The following is a 20,519-nucleotide window of genomic DNA, read 5'->3' on the forward strand; positions in this document are numbered from 1 at the left end:
AACTCCCGCCTCATGTTGGCTGCTGTCTCTGTCCTTACTCCCCTCACCTAGCTAAGAAATGACTACGTTCTCTATTATTTTATAAGTCATGCACTCTGATAAACAAAAGGAAATCCATCAGAACAGACTTGAACTCTTTTTAATTACATTTGAAAATTGTGTGTATGTGTCTGTGTGTATGTCTGTCTGTGTGTGTGCATATATGTGTCTATGTGTGTGTGCATATATGTGTCTATGTGTGTGTGTGTGTGTGTGCCTGCGCCTGTGTCTGTATGTGTGTCTATGGGTGTGTGTGTGTGTGTGTGTGTGTGTATGGGTGTGTGTGAGTACATATGTGCAGGTCAGGAACAACTTGTGGAGTCAGCTCTCTCTTTCCTTCTACCATGTGGGTCCCAAGGATGGAAGTCAGGCCGTCAATACTGGCAGCAAGGGCCTGTACTAGCTAAGCCACCCCATCAGCCTTGAGTAGACCTAAACACTTCTTCGAGGAGAAGAGCATGAGAGACAGCAGAAGGGAAATACACGGAATCAAAACACAATGTCTATAATTTATTCAGCAGTATATATGATCAGAAGAAAACAACTTTGATTATTTTAATAAAGACTAATAGAACACAAAAATACATTCAGACAAAAGCAACCAGTGATGGAGAAATTAAAGACACTTGGAAAGGGCTTTAACATGGTAACAAATTACTTGATAAAACTGTCGAATAAGAAAACACTATCGCTGGGTGATGCTGATACATGCCTTTAATTCCAGCACTTGGGAGGCAGAGACAGGCGGATCTCTGTGAGTTCGAGCAGAGCAAGTACCAGGACAGGCTCCAAAGCTACACAGAGAACCCTATCTTGAAAAAAGAAAGAAAGAAAGAAAGAAAGAAAGAAAGAAAGAAAGAAAGAAAGAAAGAAAGAAAGAAAGGAAGGAAGGAAGGAAGGAAGGAAGGAAGGAAGATCAAGTAAAGAAAAAAACAGTAAGAAAAACTCTTACCATCATTTCACAATTAATTCTTTATCACAGTTAAATTTATCAGCAGATAATATTATGCTCTATTGACACAAAGGTCTAATCATCCACGCAAGCAGCTCTATAGTCCCCCTGCACTAGCTGTTGACTGTCCCCTGCACTAGCTGTTGAAACCGTAGTTATATCTCGCTTCCAAAGTACATCTTAACTTTGTCATTTACCATACACTCACAATAGTGTTCTTCTCAGAGCTAAATGCGCAGAACCTCAAGCATCTCCACCTGTCCAGTTCCACCTGTATTCCTGCTTTCTATGTAACTGCTTCACATGCGACTGTAACCAACAAAGAGGAACTGGCAGGCCAGGAATGGAGGTGCACCTTTAATCCCTGTAACCACAGTGGAATCGTGAGTTCAAGGATAGCCTGAGTGTTACACAGAAAGTCACCATGTCCACACACAAACATACATACACATACACACACACACTTGTAAATACAACCTGCTAGTTCACTGAGTATTGTTCAGATACGTATATCTGCTTAATGCTGATCCTCAGGACTAGATAAACTATTGAGTTCCTCCCTGGAGAGGAGTGCCTCTGCCTACTGATCTGGGGTGAGGAGCCATGAGATCCCCTCCACTCTGATACACCACAGGCACCAATGATCACTCTCTGCAAAGCCTCTGCCCCTGTAGAAAGTGTTGTCTAAAGCCACACAGCCTATCGCTTCTCGGCCTTTTGACTAAGATCAAGTGTAAAGCCACACAGCCAGAAAACAGATAATCTAGTTCACAGCCTTTCTATTATGAGCACACATCACGGAGAACACGATGGCAAGACCTCCACTGGCAAAATGGTGAGGAATTTAGACTTTTGTCCCCTCAACTGTCCAGGTTTTCTAAGACGATACCAACAAAGACCAACTGCTAACATGGAGATTCATGCCCACAAAGGACTCTGTCCTCAACTGGAAAGTGTCAGTAAAGACCACATGAATCCTGGGCTTAGATCTTTACCAGGTGCTAATAAGCATCACCACTCTCTCCCTGTTGGAGCAGGGTCACAATGAGAGGCCTGAACCGTCACCATTATTCTGCTATGGTGAGGCCAGTGTCAGTGTAGGCCACTGGAGCAATCAGAGCATGACCTCATCCTCAGCAAAGACTAACAAGCCTTTCCAGCAATGTCAAAGGAGACCAAGGAAGGAATAGGATGGTACCCTCTACCCCCTGAAATAGAGAATGAGGATGCTCGCTGTAACACTGTATTTAAATGAGGACCCAGGTGGATATCTGTAGTAAAATGCCAGCTAACATTTATGAAATGCTGAATTTGATCCCAAGAACTGAGAATAATAATAATAATAATAACAATAATAAAAAGCAGCACTGGTGGCTGAGACCTCTGATTCCAGTTCTTTGGGAAACAGATGCAGGAGGATCACAAGTTCAAGGCTGTCTGCGCTACACAGTAAATTCAGGTCCAAAGAAACAGCTCAGTGAGCAACTAACAAAAAGCAAAAGGGCGAGAAGCATAGCTCGGTGCTAGAGTGTTTGTCTAGCCACCTCCAGTCTCTACCATGAAGTTAGGCAGACGTTAGACAGACGACAGACAGACAGACAGATTAGATTACTGACAGACAGAAGCTAACTAGCTACCTAGTTAGATGGGGGGACAAATCTAGAGTCCAACAGCATGATTGTGGTGATTTGAAAGAAAATGGCCCGCAAAGGGAGTGGTACTATTAGGAGGTGTGGCCTTCCTTGTTGGAGGAAGTGTGTCACTGTGGGGGCGGGCTTTGCGTTTTCTTTTGCTACCTGAATAACTAGATCAATAGGTTGGTGAGCAAAATCAAGACAAAAAAGAATCCATGGTCTCAAAAGTGAAAGAAGGAATGATGGGGATACAGTAAAGAGGGGGTGATGGATATAGTAAAGAGGGGGTGATAGGGATACAGGAAAGGGGGTGATGGGGATACAGTAAAGAGGGGGTGATGGATACAGTAAAGAGGGGGTGATAGGGATACAGTAAAGAGGGGTGATGGGAATACAGTAAAGAGGGGTGATGGGGATACAGTAAAGTGGGAGGTGACAACCTCTGGGCTGGGGGTTTGTCAGGCTGATACAGGATCTGATGCTGCGTCAAGAAATAAAAAACAAGGTGAGGCTGTGAAAGCATATTTGAAAAAGTTTTCATAATTTGGGAGAGGGGCTTAAAATAACATGTTCTAGAAGCTACACCAACCCCAACGCAAAAACTACTGGACAGCAAGCAGTAAACTATCCAAATGCAATCCCCCCCTAAGAACCTGGAGCCCAGAGAGGGGCCTATGGCCTCCCCCGACAGAAACACGTGGGGTCCCTAACTACGTATTCTCACGTGATGTGAGGAAATGAACCGCCAACCCATAATATTACTAAAAGAATTACCACACAAACTTCTAAAAGTGTGGTTAAAATACTTCTGTAAAAAAGGGAAATGGTGGAAGGAACCTTGGGTATCAGGAAAACTAACAACGGGAGAACAAAAACAGGGTCAGTCAGTAAATTTTCCTTCTTGTGTGTTTCCTCAATTATGTTTTACATTTAAAGCAAATATTATAGAACTGATGTGGCTCTCCACTACAAAGAGGACATATTTGAGGTGATTACAGCATAATGGGGCCACACGGGAAGGGAAAGGTGCTCCTCCGTCTCGCTGGAACTGGCAAAAGCGAGTCACAGACACCATGCTCCAGCCCCTCAGTTAATCTGCCATTCCTGGAGAGAGGCAGAAGGAATAAAGCGTGCGTGGGCTTAGGCCTGGCAACACAGCTTTAGTGGGTAACCTCGAGTTTAAACCAGGAACCTACAGAGTACAAGAGAGCCAGCCCCCACAAGTTGTATTCTGACCTCCACATGTGTGCTGTGGCTTGCATGTATGACCACCCCAGACTCAATAAATAAACCTAATTAAAATATCTTTAAAAGAACAGGGCTAGAACAAATGGAATCTATCTAGAATAATCACGGGCTTACTATGGCATCTTCAGTGAGTCATTTAATTCTACTGGGCTATAATACCCTTTGCCACAAAAATAAGGAATTATACTGACATAGTTTAAGTGTTTCCAGCCTTCTTAACTTAAAAACAAAGCTTTTTCTTTTTTTACCCTAGAAGGGAAAGCTAGAAATAAATAAGTTATCTTAAAAGAAAAGACATCAGTGCCCAGATACACTGTTTTACTTTTTCTGCTCTCTTTTCAGACCTTTTCTTCCTGTTGTCTCTTTTGTGCTGAATCATTCACATGTTCACTGAGACAATGATACCAAGAAGCTCTTGATTCGCTTGCTTAACATTTTCGTGGAAAGTTAATACTCTTTCAAAATAAATGCTTTGATCAACTGCTTTTTCAATTTTTATCATGGAAAAATAAACCTCACATAAAATTTACTGTTTCTTAATTTTTTAGTTTAAAGATATTTTATTATGTTTTTATTTAGTGTGTTGTGCGAGTTGGTCTTCTCTGTCCACCATGTGGTCTCAGGGCCCTCTTCCCTTCATTTTTAAACTACACTTGTCTGTTGGGAGAGACAGCAGTGCATGGGTGGTAGCGGCAGCACAGGGAGGGGGGGAAGAAACTGGGTGATCTGTTCTCTCCTCCCACCACGGCTGCCAGACTCGCCAGCTAGTGTCTTAATGCTGACCCAAACTTGTCATCTTAATCATTAACTAATTAAATTTTAAAATAATACTTGAACATAACTCAAAACTCAAATAAATCTCCATCCCATTCCTGCCTCTCACCCTTGCAATGACCTGCCCAAGGAGACACTGAATAACTAGTTTTCTTTATGGCACTGGTGTGTGTGTGTGCACGCGTGCACACACGCGTTTCCTAATAACTCCTCTTGATGGACCATATTCATATATGATTTTATACATGGTTAATGTTTCATAATGAAGTGTTAAAATGAAATTGCTGGAACAAAGAATATACAGATTTTTAAAAATAGACACAGAAATACTGATTTTGATGAAGAGTAAGCCCTGTATGATTTTCCTAAGCACTACAGAGCTTCACGAGCCTTTAGTCGGGTTAGTTTATGTTTAGTAGTAGCTTAGGGACTGCTGTTTGAATTCTTTTATCATTTGACAGTAAGAAGCATCTGAAAATTATCAGATTTGTTCGTGAGAGACACACTGTGAGGCACACTTATCAGTTGAGAGTTCTGAGGCAATTCTGTTGAGGGAAAAAAGTTCTAAAAACTTATTAATTACAAGTATTAAGTTATTTCTTTTTGCTTTAAATTTCCTAAGATTTTTAAAAAGCCTCTTGGTGTTCTGGATACAAAGTTTATTTATAGTAGGGATACTAAAACTTCACTTAGGTAAACTTGTAGCTAGCACTTATAACATGAAATCTTTTCAAGGCATTCAGGGACCTTGGATTTACATATATTACATATATTAGAGAGGAACAAAAAGTCCAGGGAGAAAGGCTGAGTCATGGAAAAGCCTGGGAAATAAAACCTATAGAGATAAGAACTCAAGAGAGGAGAGAATGGGAACAGTAAGAAAATGAACTGGGAACAGATGGGAGACAAAGAGAAACGCAGAAGAGCTGAACACATGCGTCCCAACTCAGGTTTCAGATCTTCGAGGGCTGTCACGAGACTGCAGCCCTGGCTGTCAGCACCCGGAAGCCACCAGAAGTCCCTCCGTGTCGGCACTGACCTGTAACAGCTGTGTTGCGGTGGCTCTCTGCTCAGGACTCTTCACTAAGCACTTTTTAACAAAATCGGTGAAGTCATCAGACCAAAGTTCAGGCTTCCTGAATGTTGGTGGCGGGTTTGTGGGGATCATAAAGATAGCCTAATGGAGATGAAACATGCAAAGGACACGGTAAGCACAGGAGGACAACCGGAGAAGCAGCTTTCCATCTTGTCAGAGTCTAAATCTAAAAAATAAGTACAAGTACAGGAATCCCCACAAGATTGCAATCGGGAGCCAAGTCCATCTGCCGCTAATGCAATCATTTCCCACCAAACCCTTCTACCTGAACCGCAGCTCACTGAGCACATCATTTATTTTATTTGTGATTTCTGAATCTATCTCCAAAGAAGGTGCATTTATAGCCCTTTTACCAAAGATATTCCTATCAAAGATATGTCTCCAAACCTTGCTACTGTGTGCCAGACTTACTTCCTATTTCAGTTCTAAAGGGCCAGCAGTAATCTAATCTGCATCTCTTACCAAATTACTTCAGCGTAAATAAAATTACTATGACTTGAATACTGGATTGAATACTAAATGAAAAGGGTTTAAAATATAACACTTCAATTTATCAGAAATAGGCTAAGTGCTAAATATTTAATATCTGTGATAATGTATTCAGATAGTTCAAATTTAAAAAGCTATAAAAAGTCTCCTTCTCTCAGTCTCTTAACCATTGCTTCCAAGTTCCATGCTAGAAAACAAAACCAAGGAAACAAAAGTAAAATACACACAATAAATAATAACTTTTATTCCTACATGCTATAAAAACACAAAAGGCAAATTGCAGTAACAAAAATTTTGTGAAATAAAATGAATTAGAGCAGGTAAAAATTACTCATACTTAATATGTAAATTTATATAATTAAATTATAATTATAAATAAATTTATATAATTATACAATTAACACAACAGATGAGGTTTTAACAACCATAAATATGTACATACAGCATACAATCCTGGGACTCTTACACAGAAAGACACAAACAAGCAGCACCCTAAAATTCTCACTTTCTAGGTCTGGGAAGTCTTTCCCTTTAAGAATGCACCTGATTGAGGAAGGTCATTGGTTAATTAAATAAAGAAACTGCTTGCCCTGATAGGTTAAAACATAGGTGGGAGGAGTAAACAGAACAGGATGCTGGGAGGAAGAGGAAGTGAGCTCAGACTCGACAGCTCTGCTCTCTGGAGCAGAGACGCCATGCTCAGCTCTCCTGGGTAGACGCAATAGCTCTGCGCTCAGAGACACACGCGATGAAGCTCAGACCCAGGATGGANCAGCTCTCCTGGGTAGACGCAATAGCTCTGCGCTCAGAGACACACGCGATGAAGCTCAGACCCAGGATGGACGTAGGCTAGAATCTTCCCGGTAAGCGCACCTTGGGGTGCTTACACACATTATTAGAAATGGGCTAGTCCAGGTGTGAGAGTTAGCCGAGAAGAGGCTAGATATAATGGGCAAGCAGTGTTTAAAAGAATACAGTGTCCGTGTAATGATTTCGGGGCATAAGTTAGCAGGCGGCTGGGGTGCTGGGGACGCAGCCCCGCCGCGCATATCACTACAATGCACCCCCATGCCTTTCCCTCTGTCAGATGCAACTTTTATGTATGTTAGGCTATTTATGCTTTATGCATAAAAAGACAGATGTAATAATGCTATAAATTATAACTTTTAGAAACTAAGGATTTTGTTATTAAAAGAGAATTAAAAATATTCATGGCAAAACTTCTGTCCACACAGGAAGAAAAGATAACAGCTACAGAGTTACACGATCACATGTTCTACGTGTCAGTTTTCATGTATTCCTTGCACAAGACAGAGCTTCTACTGTGCACTGAATTTTTATTAATTGGCAAAAAGGCATATATAAATGTTTTGAAATCATTCATACTGAAAGATATACAACAGGATATTTAGTTCAATCCTTTAATTTTACAGAATTATAACCTAAATTTAGAGAAGTGTTAAAATGAAATTTCAGATTTACAAACAAGGCTGTCATTTAAAACATCAGAAAAGCACCATGATGTTTTTTTAAGTTTCAACGGGCATATATGATTATTAAATCTTAAAAAAAATACTAAGAAGATATAAGACATGACAAATGGTGATGCTACTGTCAGCAAACAGACCTGCCAAGTCTTTCCTCCAATTTCTCAGTGGAGAAGAAAGCACAGAAAGGCTTACAACTTCATAAGGCAGCAGCTGGCAGAAAAGATTGCTTAGGCTCATTGCAGTCACAACTGTGGCCATTAACAAACTGAAGCCAATTCAACCAAGCATGAGAGACAGAACACTGACACCAAGTCTTCTCAGCAAGCAGCATCAGGGAGACTGGCTATGCGTATGTGAAAGAAACGAAGTTCACGCTACAATGAAATTCAAAATTATCAAGGACTTAGCCCCGAGAGCTAAAACCATAAAACTGTAAGAAGGAGACATATGAGGAAAGGGCCATGGCAATGACTTCTTGTATGGAACAAAAGTTCAGGCAATAAAAGAAAAAATAAGGAAGGTGAACTTCCTAGAAACTCAATGCTTCCGCATCAAGGACACAATCACAAGAGCAAAAAGGCAACCCAGAGTAGAGAAGTACATGGAAGAAATGAAAGCTAGAAGGCATCAAAGATCCCTAAAAATAGGTAAAGCACTAAATAAACATTGTTGCAAAGAAGAAACAAAAACGCTAATAAGCACATGGAAGACATTAGTCACTAATCATTAGGAAAAGCCAAATCCAACCACCAAGATGCAGTACTTCCAGCTCAAGGGACAGCTGCTGGAGAGAGGCGTGGGGAAGGAGAACCATGTCCTTGGAAACAGTAAAGCTGGGACTACAGAAAAGGCTCGGGATTTAATACTTGCAGAGGACCCGTGTAAAATCCCCAGCACCCACATGGAGGCTCCCAGCTGATGGAGACTCTAGTCCTGGGACCTCCATGGCACCAGATGTGTACATGATGCACAGACATACAGGCAGGCAAAATGTTCATAAAGATAAAATAAATTAAATCAACCTAAAAATAAAAAGGCCTATCCTTTAACGGAAGTGAACATTCTTACGTATTATATCCCATTACACCTGGGATTATTCCTCAAAAACAGAATAGCCAATATTAATATTGAAAAGCCAAACAAGCACACAAAATCAAATATTTATAAGGTCGTTTTCTATTTAGTTAGCTGACGCTGACAGAATTTATAAACTGACAGGTCACTGGCCACGCAATAGCACTGGGCTTCCACCTATAAGGTAAGGATCTCTCGGCCTGAGGCTGATTTAAACCAGGGCGTTTACATCTTTTCTTTGCAAGGCTTTTTCACTTGGTCACTCAATCATCTACTTTACCTAATGGTCCCTTTAAGCATGTGACTTTGTAAGATTTGATGTTACAAATTCTAAAATACTATCTGGAACCCATAGAACTCACAACTTGGAGAGAAAAATTAATAAACATATGAAACAAACACATGAAATTCTGTCTCTCAATAACTGGATTCATCTCTGATGACTCCATAGTTATATTAGACGCCAGTGAATCTTCGAGATTGGACAAAATAAACAGCAGCTTCAGAAAGGACACCGAATCACCTGTCCATGTTCCTCTGACCATGGAAAATGGTAAATCTGAACCTCTTCTTGCAGAATGGTTCAAAGGCCTAAGCCCACAGAGCTGACCTCAGCCTCTAACTGCAGGTAGATACTAGATTGTCTAGATAACCGTCCCTCAGTGCTGTTCTGTTACAAACTAGAGATAACAGCCCAGTGATTTATGTCCTTGAAGCCAATGCTCTCCTTTGAACTTTGAGCCAATAAGCTGCACCCTTATCATCAGATAATCTTAACATTTAAGGCTCACCTGGCAGTAGCTATTAGAAACCCAAGGATAAAAAGCTTAACTCTAACTGTTATTTACCCAGTACACCATAAAGGGAATATAAATGTCACATCATACTCACAAACAAGCACTAAGTAAGCATGAACACTGAGCATACAATTCAAGTAAATAAGTCTCTCAAAATGTCTCCAAGAAAACCACTATATCTTTCGTTTCTGTCTTTAGCTTTTTAGGAAACCAATAGTAGGCTAGTAGATTTTCTCAGTCTTTACTGGGTTCGACCAACCTTGAGGATCCTCTTAAGGGTCTCTAGGGTTTGTATAAGTTGATGAGTCATAAGCCCTTGCTATAGAAAGTGTTGATAATCGGTGGCCAGCCTTAGACATCCCTGCCACCAACCAAATAGCAGACACACATTAGAGCCATATAATTTATCTTATCTCTAACACCATTTGATTGAAGAATGTTAGTACAATAAATTATATGATTATCCTGTGCTTGTTTCTATACAATATATTACTTAACTACATTCTGAACCTATCATTAAGGGGTATTTTTTGCTTTGTTTTTAATTTCCCTGATCACAAGTATTCTCAAGAAGTAAAAAAGTAAATGTGCTTCAAAAGATCTAATTATTTTCTACCCCAGTAGAGCTCGGGCTTGTAGAAAAGGCTTCACTGAGAAGCTGTCCCACCTGGACTTACAATCTCCGCATAAGGAGTCAACACCACGTTTGAGCAAAGGCAGCTCATCTGTGGATGTACAGGAGCAGCCAGGCTAACAGAGACTCACGAATACAAGAGCACAAGTCAGCTTCCCAGCAAATGAGGGGAGGGGGAACTACAAGGAACAGCAGAGCTATGTGCAAGAGTAAACAAAGCACACGGGTAATGAACAAACAATAAATGAAGCTAAAACTGGACCTCGATGGGAAACACAGGCCTCCTAACTGCAACATCAGTGTTTTCTTTTCATACAAGTGAGACGGTTGGAGCTAGATCTTTGTATACAAAAGATGTTAACAGTCCAGGTGTAAAGTTCTAGCCATGCAAACATTACTGTGCTAGTTTGAAAGAAAATGCAAATGCAAGTGTGGAAAGGGAAGAAGCAAACCTCACTCCCGCTCGGCAGCTCCTATGGTGCACACTGAGTAAAGTACTGGGACTAGAAACCCACAACTGTTCCAGCTCGAGTTAGAGGAATTTCCACACTCATTCACCAGGGCAGCGAACACCAGTAAACTCACAATCGGTCCAGCTCGAGTTAGAGGAACTCCCACAGTCACTCACAAGGGCAGCAACACCCATCTGCAGGCCTGGAATGTAGCCTAGAGAAAAGAGTGCAATGGAATTCTGGCTACTTGTGGACAGAGGCTACCAACTTATCATCGAGAATACTCTGCTGGACAGTCCCACGGTTACTGTGGAAAGGCAGGTTCTCTAGTCTCGAGAGGAATCTTAGGGAAATTTTTACTATTGTCTAAAGAGCAAACCACCAGGGAAGATAAAATGAAAATCCAAATATCCAGGAAGACAGAGATAGAAAGAAAGTTATACCTTTCGGTTGGGTACAGGGGTCAGAGAACAAGAAGAAAGCTAGGAATGTGGAGGAAAGCAAGCTCACCCTTGTCATTGGATCTAGAAGAGGAAGAGAGAAGAAAGGGGGACGGAAAAGCCGTGCTCGGTACCTACCCAGAGAGGGCTTCAGAGGACACCTGATTTTGGCTCTTCTGTGCCAAGACAGCAACACACCAGGGTGGTGACAGAGACAGAACTGGTTTATTTTAAAGAGGGAAAGAACTACACGGACTCTGAGTGGGCTAGTGCTGAGAGCAGACAAAGCTCCAGAGCCAGCCAGGGGCACCTGTTCTTTCTTAGACATTCTCACTGGCCGAGCACTTCTCCCGTGTTTGGCTTGGGGCTGTTCCTCAGACGAAGCTCAAGTGAAGAAAGACTTCTAGTCCTTTTCCACAAGCTAACCGCTCTCGTATGTTACCATTAGTCCTATAGCCTCTAGTATCTACTCTGAAGTCACGCTACTTTAGGTCTAATTTCTAAATTATATAAAACACCGGAAACGCAGGACAACCTGGAGGCAAACGCCTTTACTTTAAGGCAAATCCAAGTCGTGTGCAAATGAGACAGACAGAAAGATTCATCACCTATCACAAGATGTGACCAGAAGATCAGAGAAACAAATGGGTCCTCGTCATTACAGCCTCTGCATCACCTGGCAAGTTTCTAGGACAAGATCAAAACTATAAAGTACTACAGATAGACCAGAAAGCAGAAGGAATCATAATGTCTACTTTCGTTTCACCAACGCAGTCGGTCCACAGTGAAGCTGAACCCTTTCCCACCGCGGGTCACAGGGAAAACAATGCGACCTGGGCGCTGTGAGTCTCAGCCCCTCCTAGACTAACAGTTCCACTGCTCCCATCGCTCCCCAGTCTTCTCTTGTAAACACCAGCCTAGTGCAGCCCTTGGGAAGTGAGTGAGTGAGTTCCACGACATGCAGGCTGAGGGCTTAGTATGAAGAGCATGATCCAGAAGGGAAAGGTACAGGCTCCCGTGGAAGGATGTAGAATGGTCATCACAGCAAAGTGACCGCATGGGCAAAGACTCCAGGAACCAGAATTATCACCTAGGAACAGAAGCTCCACTCTCAAAGTTAACATTTGGCATAAAACCATCCTGACGAATTAAAAAAAAAAAAAAGTGTCACAACTTAACACCAAAGTATAGAGCCTGAGTATTATAGAAGGTATATTAGTTAATCAAGTTATCAAAACTGCAGGAATCTAGGCAAGGGCAGAAGAGGAAAACAGCCCGCCCCTTGGAACTCCTCAGTCTCACTTTAGGGATGCTTTGGACTATACCTTAGGAAAAATATAGAGAAAACAGTATTTTTTTTCTTAAACAATGTAGCAATATCTAACTCCGTATTCTTCTTTAAAACATCTCATGAACCACAAGCAACTATGCAATTCCAAAGCCTGGGTCATGAGTTCTCAACATTGGCTACGAGTCAGAATCACCTGAGAAACTTTTTTTGTAGTCAGTGTTTTTTCACATTAAGAGTATGAAGACACAGCGCCAACTCCAAACCCCTCTGTACTGAGCAAACTCGGGAAACATTCCAGTTTTGCAGGCAGGATCCATAAGCAGAGGAAATGGAGAATTACAAAAGTTCACTATCTCAGCGGTAGGCTACCTGAACAGAAAAGATATTTGCATGCCTATGTTATACATACATTTGTATTTCACTGTATTTTACAGTTTGACTTATAGGTCGCTAGGCAGCTGGAATGCTTGGATGGCAAGGACCCACAGCCCCATCCTACGCATCCAAACTCCCACCTTTATGCAACTTTACAAAACAACAGCTCAGGACCTCTGACACAGTGACCAGAAGACCTTCAGCCCTCTGTGCACATCATGCCATCTAGCGTTGTCATGGAGACCACAGGAGCTTGGACTAACACCTGAGCTGAGTAGTAACCATCTGCCCTTGTCCTAACGACTGGGAAGGTCAACAGAACCACCAAGACTTTTCCACTGCACCAAGCAATGGAGTCTGTGTGGGGAGCAGGAACTGAGTCCACCCAGTAGCAATGCAGAGCCACTCCTGCCACTGGGTGACGAGAAAAGCTGGGTAGGGACGGGAGTTCAAATTCTACTGGTTCCCAGCTTGAGCAAAGCATACCTAGCATAGAATGTGCATAAGACTTGGAGATCAAAAACATTTTTATGTCCAGTATTCAACTAACAATTACTTATCCCACCATAAATCAGGAAGACAACAGCGTAAGTGATGAGAAGTGAGCAGGGTTAGCAGAAGTGTGACAGCAGAAACAGGAGAGCCTTCAGGTAATGATGAGAAAACAAATCAATTAAGGAGCCCACAAAAGGCCTCAACAGATAAGGGCACTTGCTGCCAAGCCTGATATGAAATTTAAAGTAGAAAAGTAGATGAAAACCCTGAGGAAAGAGTTATTTCAAAGAACAAAACAACTGCTAAAATTCTACCAAAATTGAAGTGGAAAAAAAATCAAAATGGGTTGTAAAGTTTATGCATAAAATAGTTATTTTAAGTGCCAGTAAAGTGCTACTGTGTTTCTATCGTTGATACCCATGAGTTCGTGGCTAAGGACAGAGAACTGCCATGGATTTTAGCATGCGTACTTGCATCCTCTACGTTCTGTGTGCATGTCTTCATGCACGTGCAGATCTGTGGAATTCTGGATGAAGGACAGTTCCACTGTTTCCTTTCCACTGTATGTCTTTGCTTCTTGTCTTTTGTCCTGATCAGAATTTCCTACCTTGTACTGAATAAAATGGTGGCCACAGACCTCATTCTTGATCCTTGACTGTGGGGGAGGCAGGATTTCCTTTACACTTTCAGGCCCACCCTTTAACTTCCCCTTTCTCTCTCCAGCACTTCCAGAAAGGTCAAGCTCCATCTTTGTCTCCTTCACACCTGTGCATCCCTGTGCGGCACATCTCCCTTCCCACTGCGGAGTCCAGCCCAGTTCAGTGACGGAGAGGCAGACCACATCACGCCGTCCCACAAAGGGATGGATAACAGCTATTTTCACTGTAGCTCCAAATGCACCACTGGCAAGTGTTCAAGACGGAAGGGGATAATGTGAGGGACATTATCTTATTTCATAGCTGTGAGGGGAAAAAAGAGCTCTTGTGGTATGTGTGAAACACACCTCAGAAACTCACAGAGGCTCAGAACATTAACTAATTTAAGAGCATTATTCCTGGATGAGCCTGCACAGTTTGTTCAGACAGGGGACTAAGGAGGAAATGGGGTAGCTTGAGGAAGCTGTCTCCTATAAGCCTGAAAACCCTGGCTCTTATCCACAAGCCTGCCCGAGGTGCTTCTAATAGATATTAATTAACTTCCTGTTAGAATGACACAAGCCTTTAATCCCAGTACTCAGATGGCAGAGGCCAGGGGATCTCTGAGTTTGAGGTCAGCCTGGTCTACAGAATGAGCTCTAGAACAGCCAGGGCTACAAACAGAAACCTTATCTTGAAAATTAAAGATAATAATAATAATAAATAAAAATAAAAAAGGAAGTGGATATCTTTCAGGGTGGGTATCTTTCTTAAGAAAGGATCATGGCAGAGCACACACTTTACAATATGCCCCCACCATCTCCTGCCTGAAACACTGAAGAAGCAACATCTCCACTGCTTATATTCCCTGCTTGCAACCTTGTACAGCTACTAACCCTACTCAATAAAAAGAGTAACTTTTAAATCCAACATCAAAACACAACATTCCTCTGCGTAAGACCCTCCGATGGCTTCACGCCCCAGTGCTCTGGTCCTGCTACCCAGCTTCCTCACCTCCCACTCCTCTTGCATCTTACCCAGATACAGTCATCTGAGCCTCCTTGCTGTTCCTTATACCAAATACTGCATTTAGTTTCTTCTAAAGGAAACATTCGCTCAAAGATCTGCATGGTTCATTTATTTTCCTCCTTTATCTGTACTAATCCTAACAGCCAACTTATCAAATAACCTTTCTCAACCCTCCTGTGTGGACATATCATAAACACAGTTGTCATTATGTGTGCCTCTTATACTATCGATACCTGATATCATTTTTAAATACGTGCATATACAACGTATCCTCTCTCCTGTCACATAAGTACCTTTTAAAAAACTGAACTCTTGTTTCACTCATTGTTACGTCTCAGTGCCTAAAACGCACTCACAAATTTGTGAGAACAGCACTCACAAATGAGATGGGTTTGGGAATACACCTCAATAGGGAACTGTTTGCCGAGCATGCAGTGCTCTGAGTTTGCTACCTAGTACTGGCAAGACAATGAATAAACACGTGATGGGTTACCATGCCTACATCTTAACCTTTGTGATGGCACCTATAATAAAAGATAATCTGTAAAACCTCACAAAGAGATGGAACTGGATAGCTAAATAAAACATGTATGATGGACACACACACAACATATATATACAGCAAACAACACACACACAATTTTAACTGGCTTTCTTAGGAAGACGGGAGAATTGTCAGTAAATGATTAACTTCGGGAAGAACAAAGTGTAGATGACACTGGCAAACAAGTAAACTCACCTCGAAAGACTAGTAAGTACCAACAAATATGTAAAAGACGCTATACTAAAACCACATAATTAAGCACAGGGAACAAGACTCTCTTGCCAGGATTTGCTATCATTGGCAAACATCCATATTAACTCAGCTTCCCCAACTCCAAATACAAATGGAACAGTGAGTTTGGCAACTCACTGGAGAGAAAGACTGTATTACAATCTGGGTTCATATTAAAGTTACCTCATTCTTCTCAACTTAGATTTGACCTAGAGGAAAATTTTTAACAGATTCTCTTGGACAAGTGCCATAGTAAAGTTCAAAATTAGCATTTCAGATGCTAACCTAAAGAATTTCCATTTTGTTTCTCAAAGCTGAACTACACCAAAAATAAAATATGATGAACTATGAGTATAAAATGGATAAAAGAACCATTTTTTTTTTCAGAGAAAAAAAGAAAACTGTAACGCGAGTCCCTTTCTTTTGATTTCATTCATTCAGGGCTGAACAGGGCGGCACTCAAGCTGCTAATGTTAATGATGAAGCAGATAATGCTCCTCTTTCCTTCAAGTTTCATCATATATAAACGTGTGTGTGTGTGCGTGTGTGTGTGCGTGTATGTGTGCATGCCACAGTTGGCTTCAGACTACACTGTGCAGCTAAACTAGCCTTGAACTCTAGTCCTCCAGCCTCCACTTCCCCCATGCTGGGGCTACAGGTGTGCACTATTACATTTACTGACCTACACCACTGTTGCAAATGTCTTTCCCTGCAGAGGTATGAATAACTGAGTGCCTGCTCCTTATAGGTCAGCCACCATAAACTTCAGTAGGATGCATCAAAGTCCAACTTGGGAAGCCAATGAGTTTATTGTGCTTACTTATGGAGCATGCAAAGGGTTATGCACAGAAGCATGACTATCAGAAATTCTCACCGCACAAGGTATGTCCATGTCCCTCACAGCTGAACAGGTGGAGACCCGCCCCCTTCTTACCGTTCACTGTCCACAGCCGCTCTAGGGTCTCCCAGTACCCTGTGCAGCTGGGGCAGAACAGAGAGTGGCTGAGAGGCACAGGAAGGAGTGAACAGAATCTCAGGCAGTGTCCAGTGGCCTGCTCACCCCCTCCTCCTAAGAAGGAGCACCAACAGTCACCAGGCCAGGTCCCAGGGGTCTCTTACAAGAAGCTGCAGCTGCTCTGATGAAAACAATGGTTGCTATGCTCAGGTAGCACTCAAAAAATGACACAGACATGTCCGCCTTCCAAGTTATAAAAAGTACAAAAACACCCAAAATACTCCAAACTTTATATGAATGAATTTACTTATTTAGTACCTGTGTATCACGAAGCACTGCACCATGGCTTTCCACAATAAAAACACACACTAAGTGCTGTGCCTGTTGTTGCCAATAAATTTATAATTAGATACAGAAGTCACTCAAATATAATAAAATGCCTGAGCTTGGGATTTACAGGGTGGTAAGAAAGCTCAGAATGTTTTCAGTGGGAACTGCTTCGAAGAGAGATGGAAGAAAATGTAGGTAACAAGGTAACACTGAGAAGAGAGGGCAAAGATAAAAACCTAAAAGCACCTACTTTAAAACAAAACCTGGCTAAAAGAAAGAAGGGGTAGCACTCCGCCAACACACCGAGGAAGAAAGAGCACACCGAAGTTAAGGCCCCCAGTAAGCACTGATCTGAAAGCTCTAATGATGAACATTCTTTAGGGCATTTCTAATTGTGTCTAATGTACATTTAGCCACATATATAGATAGACACAGCAATTACTGTCTAGATTAGATAGCATGATTTATATGGCAGGCAGTGTACTAAATACCCTAAGAGGAATCATTCTTTTTCATTTCCACCAGAATTCTATGAGGAATTATTTCTCTATTTTTATATTAACTGTCTCCTACATACTCTGCAAATACAGGACAGAGTTGGAAACTGAACCCAGATAGCCTAGCTCCAAAACCATCAGGTTACTGTGACTTCTACACAGCTATACAGAGAACCGTACAGAATATTGGAGTTTGCTGATCAGAAACTTACTAAACTATGCTTAATATATCTTTAAATAACAGATAATTAACAGTAACACTATCAAAGCATGAGCAAGCATGTTTTCTCGACAGTATATAGACGTACACAGAAGAACAGCTCTTAAATTTTTAAAATGCAACAGAATTTTCCTGTTACACTGCAGACTGCCAAATTCACCCTGAGATTTCAGGTCAAGAGGCCAGAGATGAGCTTCATGAACTCACATTCTGGCAAGTTCCCAGAGGCCGCTGGAAAGCACATTTTTAGAATAACAGCCATTGAACTGAGATTGATATAAAAACCCTGGTATGTGGTGTACAGTCAGAAAGAATTGTCCGCAATTGCTACCAATAATGCAATAACGGCTATCACCTCTGTCGTGATCTCCATACATTATTAAATGCCGTGTCAGTTCCCACGCAGAGAGGGCAAACACAGCGCTGTGTGACACCTGCTGACCAAGCAGCCTGCCTGTCGGCTCACAGTCCTTCCCCTGCTCATCAGGCAGCTTTCCAGGGTGTGGAGCTGCACCCCAGCCTTTCTCCACAACTTCTGAAGCACAAATGTCCTACCAGCTTAGAGAGCCTTTGCCTAGGCCATTATCTAATTACTTATCTCTCAACATGTATTCTCAATATCAAATCATATACCTCCAATAAATCTATACATTTCCTATGGTTCCAAAAAACTTTTAAAATAATAAAGGAAAAAAATCTGCATGTGTGGGGCATTCTCCTGAAGAACTTTACATGCACTATCTTAACTTAGTAACTCTTCATGACAGACTGTATTAAGTCTCATTCTATCATGTAAGAAAACAGAATCACATACATAGAAGTTACCTTTGTTTAAGTGATACAACAAGTAAGTTAAACATCCAGGCAGCCAGGTGGTGGTGGCGCACACTTTTAAACCCAGCACTTGGAGAGTTAGAGGCAGGGGGGATCTCAGTGAGTTCGAGGTCAGTCTGGAATACAAAGCAAATTGCAAGATAGCCAAGACTGTTACACAGAAAAACCTTGTCTCAAAACAAACAAAAAGCCCAGCTAGGCTTCTACCACCGCAAACACTATACAAACATTCATTGGATTATTCAGTACTTAAACAGTTTTAGATCATAGATTTTTAAACACTAATTTAAATCAATTTCATTCCTTTTGATACTTCTAGTTAATATCTGAGTGTGTTTCGTGGCAGACCCTGCCTTAGACACCAAGGATGATGGTGTTTTAGAAAATTAGGACTGGGGCCAGTCAGTACATGTTCTCTGAAGACGCGCAATCTAGTAGGGAGGGAAATACCTGAAGAGATGGGTGCTACAGGGAGGGCTCAGCCCGCACAGTTCTTGCATCACAAGCATGAAGACGGAGGTTCAGAACCCACCTAGAAAGCCTGGCATGAGGACGTATTCCTGCAGTTCCAGTAATGACTGGTGTAGAGAGGCAGACAGTTGGAATGTACGAAAGCCAGCCTAACCTACTTAGAAAGGCCCAGGCAAGGAGGAACCCTGTCTAAAACAAGAAGTGGAAGGAGCCTTAAGGCTGACATTCAAGGTGGCCCCTGACTACCACAGATATACCCATACATTCTCATTCCCTCCCTCCCTCCTTCTCCCCCTCCCTCCTTTCTACCTTCTTCCCTTCTCCCTCCCTCGATACACACAACAAATGAGAGAAATATTTCAATACATATTGAAAGAAAAAAAAAACAAGCTAAATTAAGGATCAAAGTAATATTTAACTGGCTAACAGTTTTTGTACTTTACCCTGCAGTGATATAAAATAAGGGTATAAATCACAGACACTATGGCTCTATTATAGCATGATACCTTCAAAGTAAAACTTAATAATTAAATCAAGGTCATATAATTAAAAATTTGAAATACATATTCTGATTTCTCTTCAGATCATATAAATCTTTTTTATTATTGTTGCTTTTATTTTTGAGATTATATCATTTCCCCTTTCCATTTCTTCCTTGAAAACACCCCCAAACAGCCTCCTTACTCTTTCAAATTCATAGCCTTTTTTCATTAATTGTTGTGACATGTATATCTTTATATATACATATATATTCCTAAAACTAACCTGCTCAGCCTAAAAAAAATTAATTGTATATACCTTTTTCAGGGCTGACCATTCAGTTAAGTCTTTCTTTTTAAAATAAAAATATATTACTTAAAATGAGATTTGAATTCTTTAGATCTGCAAACCCTTGGAAAATGGAGTTATTTTCTCTATGAAACAGAGTGTAATATAGAGTACCAAAAACTAACAAAATGGCCTTAGAAAATACACTTCAATGTTACTCAGGGTAAAGAATATGATACGCCAAATTCCCAATAGTACTTTTCTGTTTTAGACAATATTAACTATGATTAAGAGGAAATAAATTCACAACTTAATGCAATGCATTTGAAGGATTAAGGGGGAAAAAAACTCTTATAAGAGTTTCAAAAGGAAAAACAATCTTTCTTATAGGGGACAAGCACCCAAAGGTCCAAATACTGATCTAACAAAAAACCATAAAGGTAAAATCAAGTATGAACCAGGTCTGGACCCTGCAGCTTCAGTTTCTATTTATCAAACAGGGAAATCTCTCCAACTTTCTCCTTTCCTGTGTAAGACCAAAACTATGCGATCTTCTGTTTGTGTTACAATTACACTAATTCAGTGCAGGTCACTTGCTTTTTACTAAGTCCAGATGACATTCAGTAAACTAAACATGAGCCAATTAGTGGGGAGGGGGAAGAAAGAGAGACAGAGAGAGAGAGAGAGAGAGAGAGAGAGAGAGAGAGAGAGAGAGAGAGAGAGAG

At 41.2% G+C, this 20,519-nt stretch overlaps 1 protein-coding gene across 4 annotated transcripts in view; it reads right to left on the minus strand.

Annotated features, from left to right (window-relative positions):
• The window catches only part of Stk3 (serine/threonine kinase 3), a 307,706-nt gene that overhangs the window by 190,724 nt on the left and 96,463 nt on the right, over positions 1-20,519 (minus strand). For all 4 annotated transcript variants that reach the window (XM_050161781.1, XM_050161789.1, XM_050161795.1 and 1 more), the window contains exon 7: positions 5,687-5,824. In XM_050161781.1, coding sequence (XP_050017738.1) covers positions 5,687-5,824 — 138 coding nt within the window. The remainder of the gene's footprint in view (positions 1-5,686; positions 5,825-20,519) is intronic.

Source organism: Alexandromys fortis, unplaced genomic scaffold (genome assembly GCF_014885135.2).
Source record: "Alexandromys fortis isolate MF-2015 unplaced genomic scaffold, M_Fortis_MF-2015_v1.1 scaffold_17, whole genome shotgun sequence".
NCBI classification, from domain to species: Eukaryota; Metazoa; Chordata; class Mammalia; order Rodentia; family Cricetidae; genus Alexandromys; species Alexandromys fortis.